Source organism: Gymnogyps californianus, chromosome Z, assembly GCF_018139145.2.
Source record: "Gymnogyps californianus isolate 813 chromosome Z, ASM1813914v2, whole genome shotgun sequence".
NCBI classification, from domain to species: domain Eukaryota; kingdom Metazoa; phylum Chordata; class Aves; order Accipitriformes; family Cathartidae; genus Gymnogyps; species Gymnogyps californianus.
Genome location: NC_059500.1, coordinates 48,100,176 through 48,120,484, shown reverse-complemented (window position 1 = coordinate 48,120,484; position 20,309 = coordinate 48,100,176). Strand labels below are relative to the sequence as shown.

At 39.1% G+C, this 20,309-nt stretch overlaps 1 protein-coding gene across 1 annotated transcript in view; it reads left to right on the top strand.

Annotated features, from left to right (window-relative positions):
- The window catches only part of ADAMTSL1 (ADAMTS like 1), a 458,108-nt gene that overhangs the window by 304,904 nt on the left and 132,895 nt on the right, over positions 1-20,309 (top strand). The window contains exon 5 of the mRNA XM_050913597.1: positions 5,380-5,616. Within this exon, the coding sequence (XP_050769554.1) occupies positions 5,380-5,616 (237 nt within the window). The remainder of the gene's footprint in view (positions 1-5,379; positions 5,617-20,309) is intronic.

The following is a 20,309-nucleotide window of genomic DNA, read 5'->3' as shown; positions in this document are numbered from 1 at the left end:
TAGAAGCATCTGCTGATATTCCCCCATTTACTTTGGGGAATATTTCATAATTTCAATAATTCATAATTTCATATTATTCTATTATATTCATAATTTCATATTATTTCTCTCATGCTCCTCTCTGTCAGATATTGCAGTGTCTTGGGGTTGTCAGAGAAAGCTACAGCATAAGCCCCTCTCGATCTAAGCAGTTAAGCATGATCCTAACCTATTTAGAAGTTGACAGACTAGTGAAAAATCTGGCTGCAAGAAACTTAATTCAAGCAGGGCACTCAACAAGACTTCAAGGCTGAGTGGAGTTTCCATTAAATTTCTAGATTTCCTAAGTCTCTATGCTTTTATCTAAATTTCTTACTTAGTCTTGGGCAAGCCCCTACTTGAGGACCTCAGGCTTTCTTTCTCAGTAGGGAAATCGGTGCAGCTGAAATCCTGTGCGTACTTCATGGAACTGGTTCAATAAGCTGTTCTGTCAGATGCTGCACAGAGTAATCCAGTTGTTTTAGCCATTTTTTGCACAGAGGAAAAGCTCCAGGTATAGTAAATCATTCTTGGCCTCTGCAAATATACAAGCACATATATTGTAAACTGTTTTAAGGTTCCTTGACTGTTTCCACCTATCGCAGCTTAGATATGATCTTCCACATTTCACCCACTAAGTAAACTTTAAAAAGCCTGACCCTCTTTTGTCCCATGAAATCTGATCTGCCTATCACCATCAAGGGACATCTGGGATTCATCTTATCTTTTCCACTGATTTGTTGATTAATAGAAATTGTTTTGAATGGGATTCAAACATGGCAAAACTCCATGGACCTTATGAATTACAATAGGGTCAAATAGGAGGTAAAGATAAAAAAATATTTTGGACGTGAGGAAGCGGATGAAGCCATAATAATATGGCCAGCATTAGGTGCCGAAGAGGTGAAGATGAAACTCCTGTGTTTATTTTAAAATAGGTTTCATACATCAAAGGGGTTTCTGATCATCTTTAAAATGATATATATTTTCATTGCAGTGGAGGAAATCTTGACCTGATAGGATGAACGGAGATTATAGATATCCAGCACAGGATCAGTGTTTCAGGAATATCTCATGAGCCTTCACAAGCTAAAGGTCATGAAACAGCCATCTAGGACTCACAAAGTTAGAGGAGGAACAGTTGTTTCCTATTCACTGGAAATTTTCTTCCCTAAAAAGTCTTAATGAATAGGAAGCTTGAAGATAAACGGACTTAGACGAGCCTTTCAAGCTTATTAGTTCTTTCTGATTCTTCAAGGAGTGCAATGGCAGCGGTTCCTCATGTCTGCAGGGGCCCACAGATAATTTCCAAAAGAAAACAAAACTGGTAACATTTGAATATAGCACCAAAGCTGGAGTAACCTGAAGCAGGACTGTAGTGCTTTTGCGGCCAGATACCAGTGCTGCTGCACGCTCCAAGCCAAACACAGGCCATGCAGATGTGGTTAGCAAAATACCTCGCAGAACTACATAACCCATGCAAAGATATGCTACCTTCGGTTCACTGCTACACTGAGCTGGCCTGTGACTTCTGCCTGTCTCAAAGTGTGGGCACACCCTTGCCTGTCAATCTGTTGTGCAGGTAGACAAACTGCATGCTGTTAGATAGCTTCCAGGATCAGACCCTTAGGTGGAGTAAAATGTAACTTCACTCAGGCCAATGAAGCAGTGCTAACTGGCAGCTGTAGAAGATCCCCTTCCACCAACCCCCCATGCACATACCAAAAGCAGGCTGATTTTTTTGAAGGGGGAAAAGACTTTGTGGAGTCAGAGTCTACAGTTTCTCCTCTCTAGGAGCCAGCACTGCAGAAATGAGGCACAGGAAGACTGCCTCAAAACAGGAAATGCTCTTATCTAAAGGTGTGCAAAGTGTTTAGAAGAAAATAGCAATTTACTGCTTGAACAAATATGCAACAAAACACTGGCTTTGCCTTATCTGTTATTTCAGCAACTGGAATACTCATTTACAGGCTGTGAGCTTATATCTGTCTTTCATTATATGATTGCACAAAGCCCAGCACGAAGAGGCTTTGATCCCCAGTGACATATAATAGAAACAATAAATAGTAAGTTTAAAAAGCAAAAAAACCCCATGGACAAGAGAGTAATAAGCAGTGCCAAGTTCTGTACAGTTCCTACTTTTTCAGTCTCAGTAACCTGTGTCTAATAATGGGTAATATTTGGACCACTACTTTTCTTAACATTGTCCATTTTGGTATAAAAAAACTTTACACAGGTTATGCAGGTGTTATGTGTGTAGGTGCAAGTACATGTGCTCTCTTAACTGGAAGAAAAGTTCCCCCCTGAGGGAAAGGGATCTTCAACGCCTTCAGGTAGATTTAGGATTCAGGATTTCAGTAGGAGAAAATTGGAGGGCCAGACTGTGACCCTTTTTCATATCTGTGTGCCAAGATAAGTATGCATGTCTGCATTTCTGACTGCTTGAATGTATTCTTTGAATGGCTTCAAGTTTCACATGAAAACTTTTTTAAACACAAGCTCTGCTATTTAAATCCATTGTTTTATTTTGATCATGATATCAAAGACTGAAAGTATTTAACATCGGTCCTGGTCACCTGCCGTGTCCTGAAAGCTTGTTATGTTGACTTTACTTTTTTTCTTTCTTTGATTTTAAAATAAAATCCAACACAACAAACATAGTATTGAATACTGTACAAAGCAGGATTATGAACTCTGTATGTTGTGTGCTTTATTGGGCCTTTCTGTCTTCATAAAAATAAAGCTGTTGCAAGCCAGGAAGTTTCGAAGGTAGAGCCAAGCTTGAACCAAACAAGAGAGTTGGCTTGGATCTCTGCAACAAGCCTAAGCCAAGCCAATAGACCTGACTGTATTCATTTATGGACAGAAAAATTCAGAGAAGGGTATGCACCAGAAGATTTTGTGGCAGGAAATAAGGCCATAGTGTTCCTCTTTGCTTGTCTCTTCTCTATTTGAAAATAGAGCTAAACCAGATCTCGGGTCAAGCTGTAACTGTCTTGTTCATCCTCTGTTTAGAAGCAGAACATAAAGACAACTTTTTCTCTAATTACACAGCTTTAGAGGAATAATGAATTTCCCACATATTTTTCTGCTCTCTTCACTCTGTGCTGCTGTCGAAACTTTGTCCTGTATCAACAGTTTGCCCAGATCACAAAAAGGGCCTGTTTGACTCTAAGTTTTTCTGGAGATTTTAAAATCAAACTGAAATACTTCCAACGTTTTACTTTTTTTTTTAATCTTCCATAACATATGAATAGAAAAACTGTCTGCTGTCTAAGTCCTCCAGCAGTAAAATTCCAGTTACGAGCTTGGACTTTCACCCTCCACTTTCAAAAAGGATGAATGAGCTCTGGATTATTGCTCTTTGATACATATTTTTCTAGAGCAAGATTTAGTCCAAATCCTTTTTTTCTCTTATGCCTTAATCCGTTTAACCTTTTGTAGTAGGAACACTATTCCCTTGTACTTAGACAGCAGAACTTTTGACTGGAGCTTGACCCATTACTTTTGGGCTGCAATCACACTCAAATACAAAGCAGATTAACGGAAAATTTGCCGTCACGGTACAAAGCAAATTAACTGAAGATCTGTGGCTTAAGGCCATGGCTTGTATGTGTGTATCATTCACTATAAGAAATGTTTGGAGTGGTGTGATCCAACAGGATTCAACATTCAAACAAAATGGGCATAACCACATTGCCACTACACAGTGAATGAGAGGCCAGATTGGTTATGCTGGGTTTGAGCCAAGATTCTGCCAGTTTGCTTCAAGAGGAGATTTGAAAGCTTGATTTTTAAGACAGGTTTTATTTTAGACCTTAATACTAAACAATGATCCTTTAATGTCATAAAGTGTCCCCATGCCATTCGTATTGAAAGCTGCAATAATCTGCCCTGTTTAAAAGAAGCAGAAAAGCGTTAGTGAATGAAGGTGTAGAAAAAGGTCTGAGAAACAGAGGTGATTATTTAAACCTCGGAAGAGATATTTTGCCTCAACAGCAGCAAGACTTTCCTAGCTGGGAGGATATGAAGTCCGTGAATAAGGTTGTCAGTAATGATACTTGAATTTCTATAGGATGAAGTAGTCTGAGGACAAAGAGAGAATACAGGCATCTTATAAGGATATTGTCTAGTTATGTCGTTGTATATACATCAAAATCCTTCCCTATGTAGTCTATAATTGACATTTATGATTCTCTATAAAAAAATGTTACAGTCCTCAAGCAAAGGGTATAACAGGTATTCATTCCACCTGGTGTTTGACCAAGTATCATTGACGAGCAGATTTCCTTACAGCAGCAAGGTGGAGGACTATGGGACCTTAATAATCTGAGGCAGCCATATTGCCAACATTTGCTTTTTTGTCTCAGTTTTCATGATGTTTAATGTTTTTCCTAAAGCTTAGCTCCTGTATTCCCGTAATTATGTGAGAAATTCAGGTTACTTCTAAAAAAAACAATGAATCTCTAGGCTTTGTGGTTGCTTGCACAGGAAAATTTGAAATATCATTCTTCAAGGATCAAAAACTGGAAAGGAAATAAAAAGAACTTATGTTTATTTTGCCTGAAGTCTCATGATTTTGAAGCTCTTCTTGCTCTCTTGAGAACTTGACTCATAGTTTTCAGTGCTAAATTATGGCGAGAAAATATATGTGGGTAAGAAAAGCCTCACGTTCTCATCAACAAGAGACTTTAAGTAATATGAGTGGTCTTTGTTTTTTATATCAGGTGTACTGGGTTCAGAGTAGGGTTTATATGTCTCACAAACCTCCTGAAGGATTAACAAAGGGGCTTTTTAAAGGTCTTCCCAGTAAAATAATAGTAAGTTGCTAATTACATGAGTTTTGAAATCTTAGGTTAAAGAAATGCAAATACGTATCACATTTTTCTGATTCTTTTTGCCCTACCAACTGATTTAGGTCACTGAGGCAAAAAAGAGCTAGTGAGGAGAGCTTAAATAAACAAACAATTAAATCACATAATTCTTTTTTGTTTCTCTTCAAACAAAGAGGAAAATTTGGCTGGAAGAGAGTGGCTGTGCACACACACTTCTCCACACATGTACACAAGTGGAAAGAGATTCAGCAAGAGTATTTCAGGGCTGTGGTTAAGACACGGACAGTGCATTTCTTATGTCCCAAGCATATTTACACATGGCCTTGATGTTCTTTCAATACTTTTGCAGAAAGAAGAAAGAAAGGTATAATTATCCAGTTGAATTATGTGTAGCTGTAGCTATTTCAATCAGTCTAAACAGAAAAACTCTCTACATCTGGCAGCTGTGGAGCGCAGCCAGCTGCATGATACTGCGACTGGCTGTCCCGAATAGACCTGCTGACATTTTCCTCTTTCTTTTCTGCAGGACTGCCCACCAGAAGCAGGTGATTTCCGTGCCCAGCAGTGCTCTGCTCACAACGACGTCAAGTACCAGGGACAGTTTTACGAGTGGCTTCCCGTCTCTAACGACCCCGACAACCCATGCTCACTGAAGTGCCAGGCCAGAGGAGTGGCTCTGGTTGTGGAGCTGGCGCCAAAGGTTCTGGATGGGACCCGGTGCTACACTGAATCCCTGGACATGTGCATCAGTGGCTTGTGCCAAGTAAGGAGAGAAGCCCTGCCTTAATGCCTGTCCTCATGAATCCTCCCCTCAGGTCTCTCTCACACGCTCACTCTTTCTCCTCCTCCATACTTGTATCATTTTAGGGTCTTCATTTTATTCATCTGTTTTCATTCTTTTAAGTTGACTTCTTCTACCTTGTTTGGAAGAGGTATATAAATTCAACGGTTATTTTCTCACTTTATGCTGTTTCCTTGGGGTTTTTTTGAGGAATGGATTCTCAGTTTTTGAACTCTTTTGTATAGTTAGCTGCAGTAGTAGATCTCATTTGAAAGCACCATAAGAAAATAATGGTTTAGCTTTTAATTTGGACATACCAAAGTTTTCCAAGTCTATGAAGTTACATTATCTTTGAGGATTATTGCTCCCTGTAAGTCACAAACCACATAGCAGTAGATGAGGTACTAAACTGGAAAATCTGCCATTGATTTGCTACAGGACTAAGCAAGCTGCTGTATCTTCTTGGGCCTCAGCTTCCCTGTTTGTTAAAAGTGAGGTACAGGGACTTTTTAACCCTGCACTTCACAGTGCATGGAGATCTATTGATCATTCAACCAATTTATTGGTGTCCTAATTTGTTTTTATATTACATTCGTGCTTTTACTTACATATTGCTGCTCTTTTGAACCTATCTACATCAGACTTTAGTCTCCTGAACTACATGTAGGCTAGAGGTTGATGGAGGGGAGGACATTTGCACCATCTCTGTTAAGTACTGAACACACCTGAATCTCATAAAAGGTTGAGTCTAGATTCATGTTTCAGTGTCCAGTCTCCTTCAAATCTATGTAGACTTGATGTGTTGTTGGCTTTCTAGTGTATTTTCAGCCACTTTATGTGCATTTGGAAGCTTTCCTTCCTGTTTCCTTTCTCTTTGATTTTCTGTTCAGAGCAAGAAGCAGTCCTGCAGTAAATGAAACAGAGTAGGCAGTTACTGGGCTAATCTCATTTGTGATCTGAAGAAGGCAATCATCTAGACCTCTTGACCTCAGCCAAGTGCACAAGTTTCTCAAAATTCCAGATTGCCTAACAAGACAGACTAATTTCAGTCTTTTTCTGCATTTTTTTAATCTTTTAAAAACTTAACTGGAGGCACAGGAATCTGGGTGGGAAAATGATTCAAAGTATTCTGCCTATAGTGGCCTGGAAATTAGGAGTAGTGCATTCAAGCTCTGTCAGGCTGGTTTCTGTTTTGGTCCAAATATGAAGCATACCTTTCCAAGAAAACCATCCCTTAGGAACAGAGCTCATAAACATCCACTACTAAAACACACTCATTTGCATTCTCATGACACTTCTTACTCCTGGAAGGCTGAAGGTAGCTGCACTATTACAACTATGAAGACTGATGTTATTTCTTAACTGTCTCTATGGATAAGGTAAGTATTTTGAAATTAGACAAGTACACTAGCACTAGTGTCCCTGAGGGATTTCAGTTAAACTAACCCTTTCCTTATATACTCTAGAATGGTAGAATAATTTTTAATGCATGAACACAATGACTTTATATTTTCCATGATCTTCAGCATTCAGTTTCTTCATCAACATTTTCCATATAATTTACAATTACTGCATCATTTTTGAGGTTGGCCAAAAAAAATTAAAATACAAATGCTCATGCTGCATTCCTCACAGTGAATAATTTTATATTTTTGGGTGTGTTAAATTTAAAGCAACTCAAAGTATTCTTGTCACAGTGCATCCCTGCTAGCCAGTCATATCTTTATGACAGTAGAGGTACTGCATTAGAAAGTTCATAACTAGATTTGCCCTAATTGTGTGCTTTAGGATAGCAGCTGCTTTACTATCTATCACAGCAATAACTAATACTACCTAAGCAGTCCAGAAAGGTAAACAGTATGAAATTTGCCAGAATTAATAGTGAACCTTCCTTGAAAGCAACGTTCTTCTTTGGCCTCTGTAAAGGGTCTTTTAAAAGAACGGGAAACAGCAGCATTATAGAAGAACAAAGTGGAGCATTCTTGCTCTGTAACATATGTGTGAATAAGCTTTCTTCTGTAAGCATAGTGAATGCATGTAAATTTCAAAAGAGACAAAAATATGATCTTAGAAGTTATTTCTATGCATTTGCAGTAGTAGCCGCAGGCTACCACTTACCTAAAATGGTTAACAGGCTCTAAACATAACAATCACAGGTCTCAGTAGTTTGTGAGAGTTCATAAAGATCCTGGAGGTTCAACAACATTTTCATGAGATGTATCTTGAACTGCGTGATTTGGGGCAGGGCAGCAGAGAGCTGTAATAATACGAAGGCATGGTTTGTCACAACTGCAAAAAATGCAGTCTCCCAAGATTTGTATTCAGTCTAAGGTCCTGAAGATTAAAGAGTAGAATTATGTTAACAGGTTCTTTGCAAGAAGTAATTACACTATCTCAGGGATGAAGAGGTATATTTTCTGGATTGCTCAGAGCAAAACTACTGAAAACAACTTAAGTTTGCCATCCTAGTGGGCTTGCATTGATCCAACTATTATTTGACTGGGTCTTTATTACAGAGAAGTATATGGAGTTTCATAGTATGTTCTGATTACACGCCTAGGTATGATTTTTTTACACTGTAGTTGGCAACCAAGAAGGAATGGAATGTCGTTCATCTAGAACATTTTATAAAGCATATAAACATGCCTATTCAATTATAGTCTGTGCAAGAATCCTGAATTAGTAAAAGTGATGTTAAGATCAGTGTATGCTTACGTAGACATAGTGCATTTTTCCCAGTGGATCAAACAATTGTGTCAGCTCTCTGAACTAACCACAGCGTTATTTCTTAGCATGTGAGATTTGGGCCAACCCGTGGCCTGTTGTGCGCTCACAAGCTGTTCCTGAGGTTATTAATGGCAGAAATGAAGAGTTAGTTGTATTGCCTTCTGTGTGCCTCAGTACTCTTTCCTGATTAAAAGGTGCTGGTTTTCACTCTCGTTGCAAATATGCATTTGTTCACAAAATGCAATATTTGGAAATTACAAGATCCCTCTCTCATATTTATCCCTTCATTTTTCATGTTGTTTGGAGGTTTAGAATTACCAGCTTAGTGGCATATTTATGAGTCTTTGTTTAATTACTAGTTATTGAGCTGAAGTCTTTGTTCTATGTGCTGGCCACCTACCAGTTAAAGTCAGAAGAGACTTCCAATTGTATTCAGGACAAGCAAAGCCACCTTTGTGTGTAAATCAAGCTGTATCCCTTAATCTTTGATTCAATGAAGAGTATGGTTAGAGATTCTTAAAAAGACGTTTAAATTATTTTTATTTACAGAGCTAGGGTATGGGAGAGGTTATGCAGTTGCTGATTCAGACACGCTTCATGGCATAGGACAGTACACATGACTGTGCCAGTTCAGGAATCATGCAAGCTGTGTGTGTCTTGCCTCTCCCCATATTACGTAAACACAAATGTATTTCTCTTCTGTGAAGAGATGGGCTGTATTTTGCCATTGTTCTTTGTGTAAAACACCTAAGAAATTAATGGGAATTAATTTCTGAGCATTGTTTTTTCTTTCTGGAGTTTTACTTTTAAATCCATAGGTGACAGAGATGGAGCAACACCATTTTGTAAATTAAAAACTCTTTTTGTAATGCCTTTTATTTCTTCCTAATTTTCTTGTTCCTCCTAACCATTTAAAATTCCTTTCTCTATGGATATCTGTGTTATTTGGGTCCCTTTTTCTTTTTCCTTTTTTAAAGAAATACAGGTTACTTCTCAGATGTAATCTTTGGGTCTCATTTTGAGTTTGCCTCAGGATACAGTGTACCCCATTGGTATATGGCAAGTAGCTTGAACCACCATGTTAAAGTCAATAGAATGCTCTTTAAAAGAAATAGGGGTTTAATGTTCCACCTTAGGAAATGTCTAAATGGATAAAATTAATGGGGATCCAGAGCGCAACACGTCTTAAAACTTCTGATTTCTAGTTTAATTTTCCCTGTTTTTAAAATAAATTCCTGTACTTTAAATCCATTACTGGGTTTTTGAGGGTATGAGCAATTTCTGCATACTGCTGTTGGAGTCACAAAGTTGGAGTTACTGGTCTCACTTTGCCAGTTATCCTCCGTTGCACTTGTGAAACTCAGAAGAAATTGTCCATGCTTTGCAGAAGCAGCATTTCGGACTCACTAATGACTGTTTACACTGAAGTAAAAACAAGAGTTTCCTGCTTACCTTGACATTCACTGAGGACAAGAGCTTTAAAAAACTTCTGTCTCCATTATTAGCAGTAAAGGTTCATTGTTTATAGTATTGCATATTTACTATCTTAATGATACATTTCTATGTCAGAAAAATTGACAGTTCTATTTCTTTTAAAATATCTCATATTATGCTTTTATTTGAAATCAAGGTTGTCGATTCTCATTACACTTTACATCATCGTGGCAACAAAAAGGGAATCACTGCACTGAGCATGTGTGTTAGAACACTGATTTCTCCACTCTGCTTCATGCAGCTCACACCTAATGTTTAATCTCTCTGAAAAGGAAACAACATGGATCTTTTCTGGATTGTTCCTTCCTTCTTTCCCCTCTCCTCTCCTCTCCTCTCCTCTCCTCTCCTCTCCTCTCCTCTCCTCTCCTCTCCTCTCCTCTCCTCTCCTCTCCTCTCCTCTCCTCTCCTCTCCTCTCCTCTCCTCTCCTCTCCTTTCTCTTTCTCTTTCTCTTTCTCTTTCTCTTTCTCTTTCTCTTTCTCTTTCTCTTTCTCTTTCTCTTTCTCTTTCTCTTTCTCTTTCTCTTTCTCTCCTTCCCTCCTTCCCTCCTTCCTTCCTTCCCTCCTTCCTTCTTTCTCTCCTTTCTTTCTCTCTCTCCCCCCTTCTTCCTTTCCTTCTCTCCTTTCTCTCCTTCTTGCTCTATTTCTTTCTCTTTTTCTTTCCTTCTTTTTTCTTAGTTAGCTTGAAAGAGCTGAAGCTTTTGTGCCTGTCCTATCTCTCTTCTCCATTTTTTGCAGGTTTGAAAGGTGTTGAGTTTTCCCTTTTTTCGTGTGTGAGAAGGCTGCACAAGCAGAATGAAGTGGTTGGCTCTTCAGAAAGAATGACAATTTCTGTCACATGCTGACAGGAACTAAACTGAGCAGCACCAGAGTCCCCCCCGCCCCCAATTTCTTTCCATTCTAATAAACTGTACTAAAACTTCTAGCAAATTTAAAATAAGTTGGATGTTTTCAGGCAAAAATGTGATAGTTAAATTTAATGCCCTTGCTTCTAACAAGGATTTGGTCTAATTTCTGGAGCATCCATTTCTCAGTCACCTGAGGGGTCAGATAGACAGGCAGCTGCCACCACCCTCTGTTTTTCAAGAGGCTCCTGCTCCAGAGGGGTTATTCCAGAGCACAGTACTATCAGTGGGTTGCTGGAAATTCACCTGGAAAAATTCCTGTCATATTTCATTCATTTCATTAGACAACATCCTGATGAAGAACCAGCCTTATATGTTGCTCACCAAAATCATACAGTAATTTGGTAAATGCATGGACTTCTTCTCCATTTCTGTGATTGCTAATTCATCTGTTTTGTTCTCTGTCACCACACATTTTTTATCCTCTCTCACCTGATGACTTCACTTGATTGTGGACGGTGACCTTTCCTGACATGTCCCCTCACTGACTTCCATATGTCTAACTGCGTGTTCTCCCTTGCTTGTTCACTCAAGCAGCCGCCTGTTACGGCAGCTCTTTCTTCCCTCACACTTTCACATTTTGGATTCTAGACAAATGCTGGCTAGGTTGCAGCACTGGGTAGAGGAGCATGGCCCCTCATGCTCTGACAGGCCTGTGCCCCAAACACCAATAATCCATGAAACCTACTGGGACTTTTACTAATGAAAACAAAATCTCCTTCCTGTTATCCAGTTTCCCTACCACAATCAAAAAATCTTGGATTTCTCTCTCTGTTTCTGCTGAAGGGGAAATATTCCATTTTCATTTTTGGCTTTTTCTGTTTTCCTTATCCCTTTCACTTGTTCTTCCTGTTATCACAGTCTTCATACTTGGTTTTGTCTCAATTTAATTTTTGTATTTTGTATGAAGCCCTGGAAGAAAATGGCCTGCATATTTCCACCCTGCAACACTCATTGCTCTAATATTAGAGACTATTCTCATCCATGCTTGCTACCGGTAACACTGGGGATCATGTGCTTTATTTTGACAAGATCTCATTTTTCTGCACTTTAATTTGCCATATTATCTAACTGTGAAAACTCTGAGAGACAATAATTTCCAGAAAGAGATTTTTACCTGTGTTGCTGTTTTACATTCACACGCGGACTAAAAGTGCCTGTCATTTGCCCCTTTGATGGCAAAGTAGAGAAATGAATGGCCTTTGTTCCGTTAATTCTCTACAAACAGGCATCATTTGTGTTTCTACCAGTGTGTATTTATTTTTAGAGGCATTCAGTCCCCCATGACAGCTTCCAGTAATGATCTTTTTCTTCTGCCAAGCCTATGACAGAAGTCAGGTTAAAACAAAGGAAAGCATTGGGGAAAAAAGATCTAGGTATTTACACGTTGCTGGGATTTCAGTCTCCTGTAGTTCAGCTATTTCTGGCTCCTGTTTATAGCTGTCTGTTGGGGTTTTTTTTCTGAGCTATAGAACACCAGAAGAAAAATGTGAAAAGTGTGATAATAACTGTATTATTTAGGCAAGCGGGTGGCTATTTTTCCTCAGACATGTAGAAGGCATTATAACAGGATCAGTTCTACGTTATCTTTCAATTTAGCCCAGCCTTTTGGCATGATGATTATAACAGCTTTTCAGTTCCTGATGTCTCCACCAAGCTCCTGGGCCTAAATGCTCAAAATGAATCCATCTTTTTTTAGAGTGTATTGAAACCTAGATGCCTTCTGGGGAGATAACCTTTCAGAAAGTACTGAATTCTTGATTTCTGAGGGTCAGGTGCTTTTGAACTTTGTCAGGCTGAACACCTGAAGTGCTGTTTGAACTTTTTGTCTAATACTCTCCATCCTCCTCTATCTAGTGTTCTGTGGATAACAAATCTTAATTTTCTTTTCTTGTTGATGAATATCATTGTTCTGAGATGAAAGAAGTAGCTTTTCCCCCAGCACGACATCTTTCCAGCACACAGAAAGGAGTGGGGTGGAGAACCTAATGACTCATAAGTGTAACAGTCAAATGCTTAAATTGCTATCCTTATGCCAGGTAACAACATTTTTGTGGCAGAGAGTGGCAAGGAAATGGGGATATGTTTATTGCGTGAAAGAATCTGCATTTGCATTGTTAGAACTCCACTCCCCTGCCCTGAGCTATCAGTTTTCCACTTTATGGTCCAACAGAGGTTGGCACCACTGCAGAGATATTTTGTTCTAGTCTTTCAACAGAAACAATACCTGCTGTTACTCCCAAGTAGACAAACTGTCTACTGTGGGTATGTGACCAGCAGCACACAGAGCACCTCCCTTTGCTGGGCAGGAAACACCTTGTAATTTGGGGGCTTAGCAAAAAGAAGAAAATCGAAAAAGCAGTTTGGAGACTCCTAAGAGTCCTGTTACAGTTACCAGGAAGTCATCTGTGTCCATGTATTTCCTTAGCACACCTAAAAACCTGAGGTGTGTAGATTGGCACAGAGGGTTTAGTGCTGTGTGAAGATGGCAAGATGTCTGCACTGGCTGGGGAGTTTTGAGAGTCCCCACCAAAACAGATGCGTGGTTCTCACTGAAGACTGTGGCAAGGCTTCCAGTTACTGTGAAGATCCAGGACAGGGGGGCTGCAGGCGTTTTAGCTAGTTTCCTCTGTCATCCCAAGCGTCTTCTTATACAGCCTGCATGCACTCCTCCTACACACTGAGCAGCAGGTTGCAATATCATATAGACGAAGCAGTTTCAGCAGTGGCTTAGGGACATGCAGTCTCTCTCAAGTATTTGAATTGTGGGTGAAGTCTGTTCCTTGATAACACAGATTATGTGACTGCCTGAAGCACCAGAAAGTCTGTGCTGGCACTGTTAGTAGCAGAGCACTGCAGCTGGATCCCCATTGATCCAGCCGACAGAGGACTGGTTCCTGTCAACAAAAGAAGCCTGTCTGAGAGAAGGAAGTTGTACACCCAACAGAAGATATGTCTGAGTGGCGATATCAAGCATGTCATGAAGTCACCAGAGATGACAAAGGGTCACAGTCAAATGTAATGTGTCACAAGTGCCAGTTAAATGCTTTTATAGTTCAGTACTTCATAGTCTAGGAGAAGAGAATGGGTGCAGAGGGCAGACTTCATAGAATTTACTTTTGGTTTCTCAAGCACGTTGTTCTAAGGAAGCTGAAGGATAGCTACCTTGATGAGTTTTGACTTCTTACAATGGCCTTTACAATCACCTTCTGTTGTAGTATTTTCATCTTCTACAAAACCTGGCAAATCTTTCCCCTGGAAATGCTAAATAAGCTATCTATCCAGACAATGTGTGCTATCTTTCTGGAGAAAATCAAGCATTTCAATAATGGCCTGCTATAGAGCACTGACTAAAAAAAAGTTAGGGTTTTTTGTTCTCCTCCATCAATAAGAGCACAAGCATGCAAGCATAAAGAAGAAACTCATTCTTACTCTGGCAGAATATAGACATATGAACCCAAATCCAGCCAAAAACAAAGAAAAGTGTCAGTGAAATGGGTAAGTGAATAGCCTCTTTTCTTCCTCTTGTCATCTGTTTATAAAGTCTTGGAACTTAATTCTGTTTAAACGTTGCTCCTTACAGAATGGCAGCCTCTGGATTTCTGTATCATCAGAGAATGAACTAGGTATGGCTTCGTTTCCACATCTGTGGGCTCTCCTATGCTGGCTCACACAATAAATTAGTTGGTTATGTATGACTGAACCTGAAAAATTCAGTCTTTTTTATGTAGGAAGATTCCTTCTAATGAAATTTGCATATAAGGCTAGGAGTTGCCTTTTTCCCACGTCCAAGATTTTAATGCCTCTATAAATCCTCATTTAGAAGTTGTAGCTTTTAAATTGATTTAATTGCTTCTTTTTAAATCAAGGGTGGTTTCAGAATGAGGTTACATTTATTCTTTTCCCTGAGGGAAACCTGAGAAATAGGAATTTCTCTTGAGTTCCTTCTGCTGCTGGGTGTTTGCTTGTAGAGCTTTGGCTGAACCACTGATTCTCAATGTATTGTGTCTGCCGTGCTGGTCGGGTGAGGCTCCATGAGGATATTGGTCTGGGTTTAAAAATAGTAATAGCAGAGAACCCAGGCTAGCTGGCCATGCTGGGCTGAAGGGGCAGATACCAAGCAGGAGCTGCAAATCAGTTCCAGTGGATCAGTAGTAGATAGGGCAACAAGCAACAACAAATCACTGAGCTGGCCAGCCACATGCTTAGTGTGTTGGAAGGTGGATCTCAGTCACTCCAGTAGTTATATTTAACAATTTGGCTGCTCATCAGTGACTGAAGTTTGTTTACACTGCCTGAACAGTTGCAAGTTGTGTTTGGCTCAAGTGCCAAGCGAGTACATTGATTGCACATGTCACTGGGCCTGCTGTTACCAGCACAGTTACAAATTGCCTTGCCATTGTGAAAATCATCTTATGGTCTTCAATTATAGTTGCTGATTGTGATGTGCTTGCACCTAAATTTCTTGGGACATAGGATGATCCTGCCTGGTGCTTGGTCCTGCAGAAGACTACTTGTCACAGGATAATGTCAGCAGGCTGGGCCAGAAAAATGCTGAGGCTGTGAACTGTCATCATAAGATGTCAGTGAACGGAAGGGCAGATATCACTTCGGCAGGGGTGGCGAGTCCCTGTATCACAGGCACCAGTCTGGTTCCAGTTTGCTGTACAGCCTGGAGCTTATTCTCTCCACAATAATTTAAAGAGTACAACAGTTCTTCATTCTGATTGTAAAACAGGATTTTGGACCCAGTTGAAACAGTGGCTCTGATCCAAAACTTTCTTCAGCTGAGCAGTGACAATCAACACAAGTCCCAGATTGAGCCCCACGCTAGTATCCATGTGAAGGGCAACTTTGTTTTTCTCAGATTCTCAGAACTTCTTGTGTTTGAACTGCAGACATGCCCTTTGAAAAACAGAAAGATTTATTTATAATTGGCTAGATTTGCAAGCTTGCTTTATTACATTATTTCCTGCCCAGAGTTTCTTAATACTGAATAGAAATTATTATGAAAACTTCTTACTTCAGGGCATTTCCAGGCTAGCAGGGCTGAAGCAGAACCTGTCATTGCTGGTCCAGTTTTATTTCTGGAAAAATCTGCTAAACTGAGCCAGAGTTCAAGTCCACAAAGGGAACACATACACACATAACATTCGTGCACGCACTCAGTGAGTTAGTTCCAACTCCTGTTGTGGGACTTTCAGCCTGATGCCTTTAAACTATACATAAGCAGTTGCTCTGCTAACTTGATGAGCATTTTTTTTCTTGCAGTGTCCTGTAAAAATTATTTTGCGAATGTATCTCAGAGTCAGGAATATCCTTATTTTTCCATTTTGCCAACTCACTGGCTGTCAGTAGAGTAAAAGTGGGAGCGGGGGGAAGAATCAAACTCAGCATGGAGTATGGGACTTCAGCCTAAAATGTAATATGGAATCTTTACCTCTGAGCAGAACTGTGGTATCTTATGCCAGAAAACAATACAGGTTCAGCCAAATAGGGATTAGCTGTTATTATTCTGGCTTTTTGTTGCTGACTTTTTTATGCTAAACCCTTAAGGAGAATAAAAAGTCAGCTCACTTTAGAGGTGGTAAAGAACTGGGCAGGGAGCTGGTACTCACCTGTGATTTTCTCACTCTGGTACTGCATGGCTGACATCTTCCATATACTGAGAGACCTCCAGAGCTCTGCATGATCTGCCTTTACTGTTATAAGGGCATTTAACCACAACAGCAATGAGCTTCATAGGAACACCTTTAGAAATATGCAAGAGCTTCATCCAAAGCCTATTGAACTTACAAGTGCATTTTCTTTATTTTAATGGGGTTTGGATTAGATTGTCAGGGAACTTAATGAAGCTGCTTCTGACATTTTGTGTGGTAACAATCTGCAGTTCAGGCCTCTGACCGCACTTCAGCAATTTGAAACTCAAAAGATTTCAGTGTGGAAAGTCTGTGCTTCATTACCCTGCTTTAACGGGAGGAAGCTTAACATGTAATAGAAATGAGTATGAAAACTGCTTACTTCAGAACATTTCCAGGCACAACTTGTTGCAGTAATCCATTTTCATTCCTGGTGGGGGCTTCCTTCCCAGCCCTTTATGGATTGAAAAAGAATTCATCTCCCTAAACCCCCCAGGATATATTAAGATCAGGACTAGAATGCATTGGAAAAGGAAGTTTCCATCCCACAGAAACTTCAGAATTTTAGCATTGGTTCTAGTTTCAAACCAAGACAAGGAGTTGACGTTTCAAAACTTTTCAGAGAGTGAAATATTCCCCAGACCTCTGATTCAAAAATGTCAGTATTTTGTTTCAAACTGTGTCCACTAAACCATTACTCTGAGCTGTAGATTAGAGGTACAATATCCCTATTCGCTCCTTTGCCTACCAAGCTGATCAAGCAGTATCTTCCCTGGTGCTTATTTTCATGACGAGTCTTCAACCACCCCCAGTCAGATGAGTATGCCCATAGGTCAGTGTCTGGGCAGGCTTTTCTAGCTCTGCAGCCTAAGTGAATCTACTTTTCCTGATAGCTGGGTCTCTCCTAGGGTGTTGCATCTTTGGCATCCCTGATAACAGCTGTTCCAAAACCTCCCCTCTGTGTTTTGTTCATGTTACGGGTGGATGCAAAAGAAACAATTCTGCCTTCCTGTTCCTTGCTAACTCTCTGCAGATTTCTGGGGGAATGGTGACATATTTTCATCCATACCTTCATCTTTTGCGGTGAGTTCTCTGCAGCCTTGACGAAGAGTGAAAATAATGTTATAGAAATGGCAAATTCTCATCTCAACTCAGCCAAACCTATGGTTCTTCTGCTCATAGAGACGAAAGTTATTATTCTCATGAACTGTGTATTTTTTCAGGAGCACTTTAATATTTCCTTGTCTGATCTTTTGCTTTCATTAAGAGTCCAGCCTATGTAATGTTTTTATGTAAGAGCTACTGAAAACTAATATAAGAGATCTGGAGTAATGTTTTTCATTTTAAAACATGTGACTCCATTGCAAACACTACCAAACTTTTTACTGAATGTAATTACCTCTAAAAGATGGAAGAAAGATTTCCCTAGGTAGTGAAGGGAAAAAAGAAGAAAAAAGCAGTGAACTTGGGAGCATTTTTTATTTCAGGTTTTAGTTAATCACTCATAAGGGTTTTTAATGAAAACTTCATACATATTCCCAGAGCTCTGGATATCTATTAAGACAGATAATCTAACAGAGTAAAGCAAAAAGCTCTGCAGAAACCTTGGGGAGAAATAGGAAATTTATTTAATTTCATCAAAATTTCTAGTAATAGCATAAAATTATCTGAGAGACTACCAAGTACAGGAAGATTAAAACACATTTCGTACATACCACATAAGTTTTGGTGTTCACAAGAGGTCTCCATTTTGCTCATACTTCCATTTGAAATACAGCATTTCAGCAAAAGAATTATTTTTATGCTATACACTGGCAATGGCTGTCCATCTCAAAAAGAGCAACGAACCTCAATATAACTTCCTTTCACACCTGAGATTTTCCTGGCGGTTTCCTCTACAAGTTGTGACCTAGCTCCAAATTGCTCAGTTTATAAATTAACTTTAATCAGAGTACAGCCCATGGCAACGTGTGAGCTGGTGATTCATAAAGTTAAAAAGGCTTTAAAGTAGTAAAGGCTGGTTTTCAAATTGGTTGCCTCATACCTGGTTTTAAGATCCAGCCCTTTTCACATCCAGGCAGTTCACATGTTCTTTTCAAAATAGGTGAAGGCATGCAGATTTGGATACCGCTTGAGTATTGAGTGAATATAAAATATGTTATGAGCAGATATGAATGGGAATTCTGGCATTTCTTCTGATATCTGGGTTCCTCAGCAGGACCTTTCTCACTGTGGGTGCTAGTGAGCTGTAACGCACTTGAAGGAAATTAATCTGATTTGTAGGCATTATGTCATACAGTTTTCAGATCATGCAAGTGATTTTTTTCACATCTTGTCTATGCAGAGACATTCATGAAAGTTAAAACAAATCAAAGGTGGTTCAGCTCCTGTAGGGATATTCTTATTCAGAAAAAAATAGACCTATATCTTACATGGCATCACTGATATAATTTATATATCTGTACTTGGAAACTCTGTATGGAGTAGTCACAGTCAAGATAATCTTCACTTTGCTTCAGCTATCTAACCATTATTTGACATGGTGTTTCTAATGTGATTAAATGTCTCTTGCAGTCTTGGTATGACTAGGTTTTCAGGGAAATGTATTATTTATGCATGACTGTTACTCCATTAGCCCTCATTAATTCCCCTGGAGATATCATAATATAATGCAGAAGCATAGGAGACTGACCCAGTTCTGACACAGTAGAAGTGGGTAAAGTCAAAGAAATTTGATGATAGCTTTCATCAAGCCTGAATCTAAACCTATAATGATTTAAATTAAATTAATTATACTATCAATATGACAGATAAACAAGGAAGCTGCTATTGTGCCACTAGTAAAATAATGATGTTAGAAATGGGAATTGAATTGCTAAAAGTAAATACTGGATATTAATCAAAGCCTGCATTTTCACAGGCAAGTGAAAAGAAAGTGTCAAACCCAGAAGTACATCTCACCCTAGCAGAGATCTGCAATTCTGCACACATAGCTTTGCACAAATAAGGGATATTAGTCTGAATTTGGGCAGGGTACACATGCAGCTTTTATGAGCCTGGATGACAAATGCCCTATTTGCTCTTATCAGCTTCTAGGACCCAGCTTTCTGATTTAACTGAAACTCACAGATGCAGGAAAATTTAAAGCTGAGATAAGCACTTTATTTAAAATTCCCTGTGTTTATATATACTCTCTGTTTGGCTAAGACTCTTAGCACAAACTCTTTAGAAGTAGAATTTACACACAAATATTTTTTCATTGCTTACTTTGTACGCCAGAATGCTAGAAGGCCTTTCATTTTCTAGTATGTATAAAGATAATTATAACACTGTATGGACTTGCTTAATTTCTTGGATTTCAATTATTTATGTGCAAAATTCATAACTTGGGTGCAGAATTCAAAGTTCAAACAAAATACCTACATTAGCACTGTGCTAAATAAATTTATATTCCATTTATTTAATTTTAAACGTATTTAATTATAAATTTATATTTGATTCTCCTGGGAACTATAGTTTTTTGCAAACTGAGAAGCCTAGTTTATCCAAGTTTTAAAATTTTGAACAAAACAATTTGCATATAAGCATAAAACCAGTTTCAGAGCCGGTAATTGCATTTCTGACTCTCAGTTCTTTGGTTTTAACCATTCGCTCCTTCTTTATCAGATCTTTAACAATGCCTGAACACAGGCATTGATAGTGTGGAATAGGATTATTGTCAAACGTAATTAAAACCACCTGGTTTTCCCAACTGCATAGCAGGTAAAATTTCACTGAGATCTCAGCCATGTTACTATTTATCTGTGCTGCTCTTTACTTTTATCTATCTGTCTGCTTCCTATCTGTCTTCTTAACTGTTTCACACATTTTTCTTCGTGAAACTCTAAGAAGTGTAATTTCTGATAGGACTCTG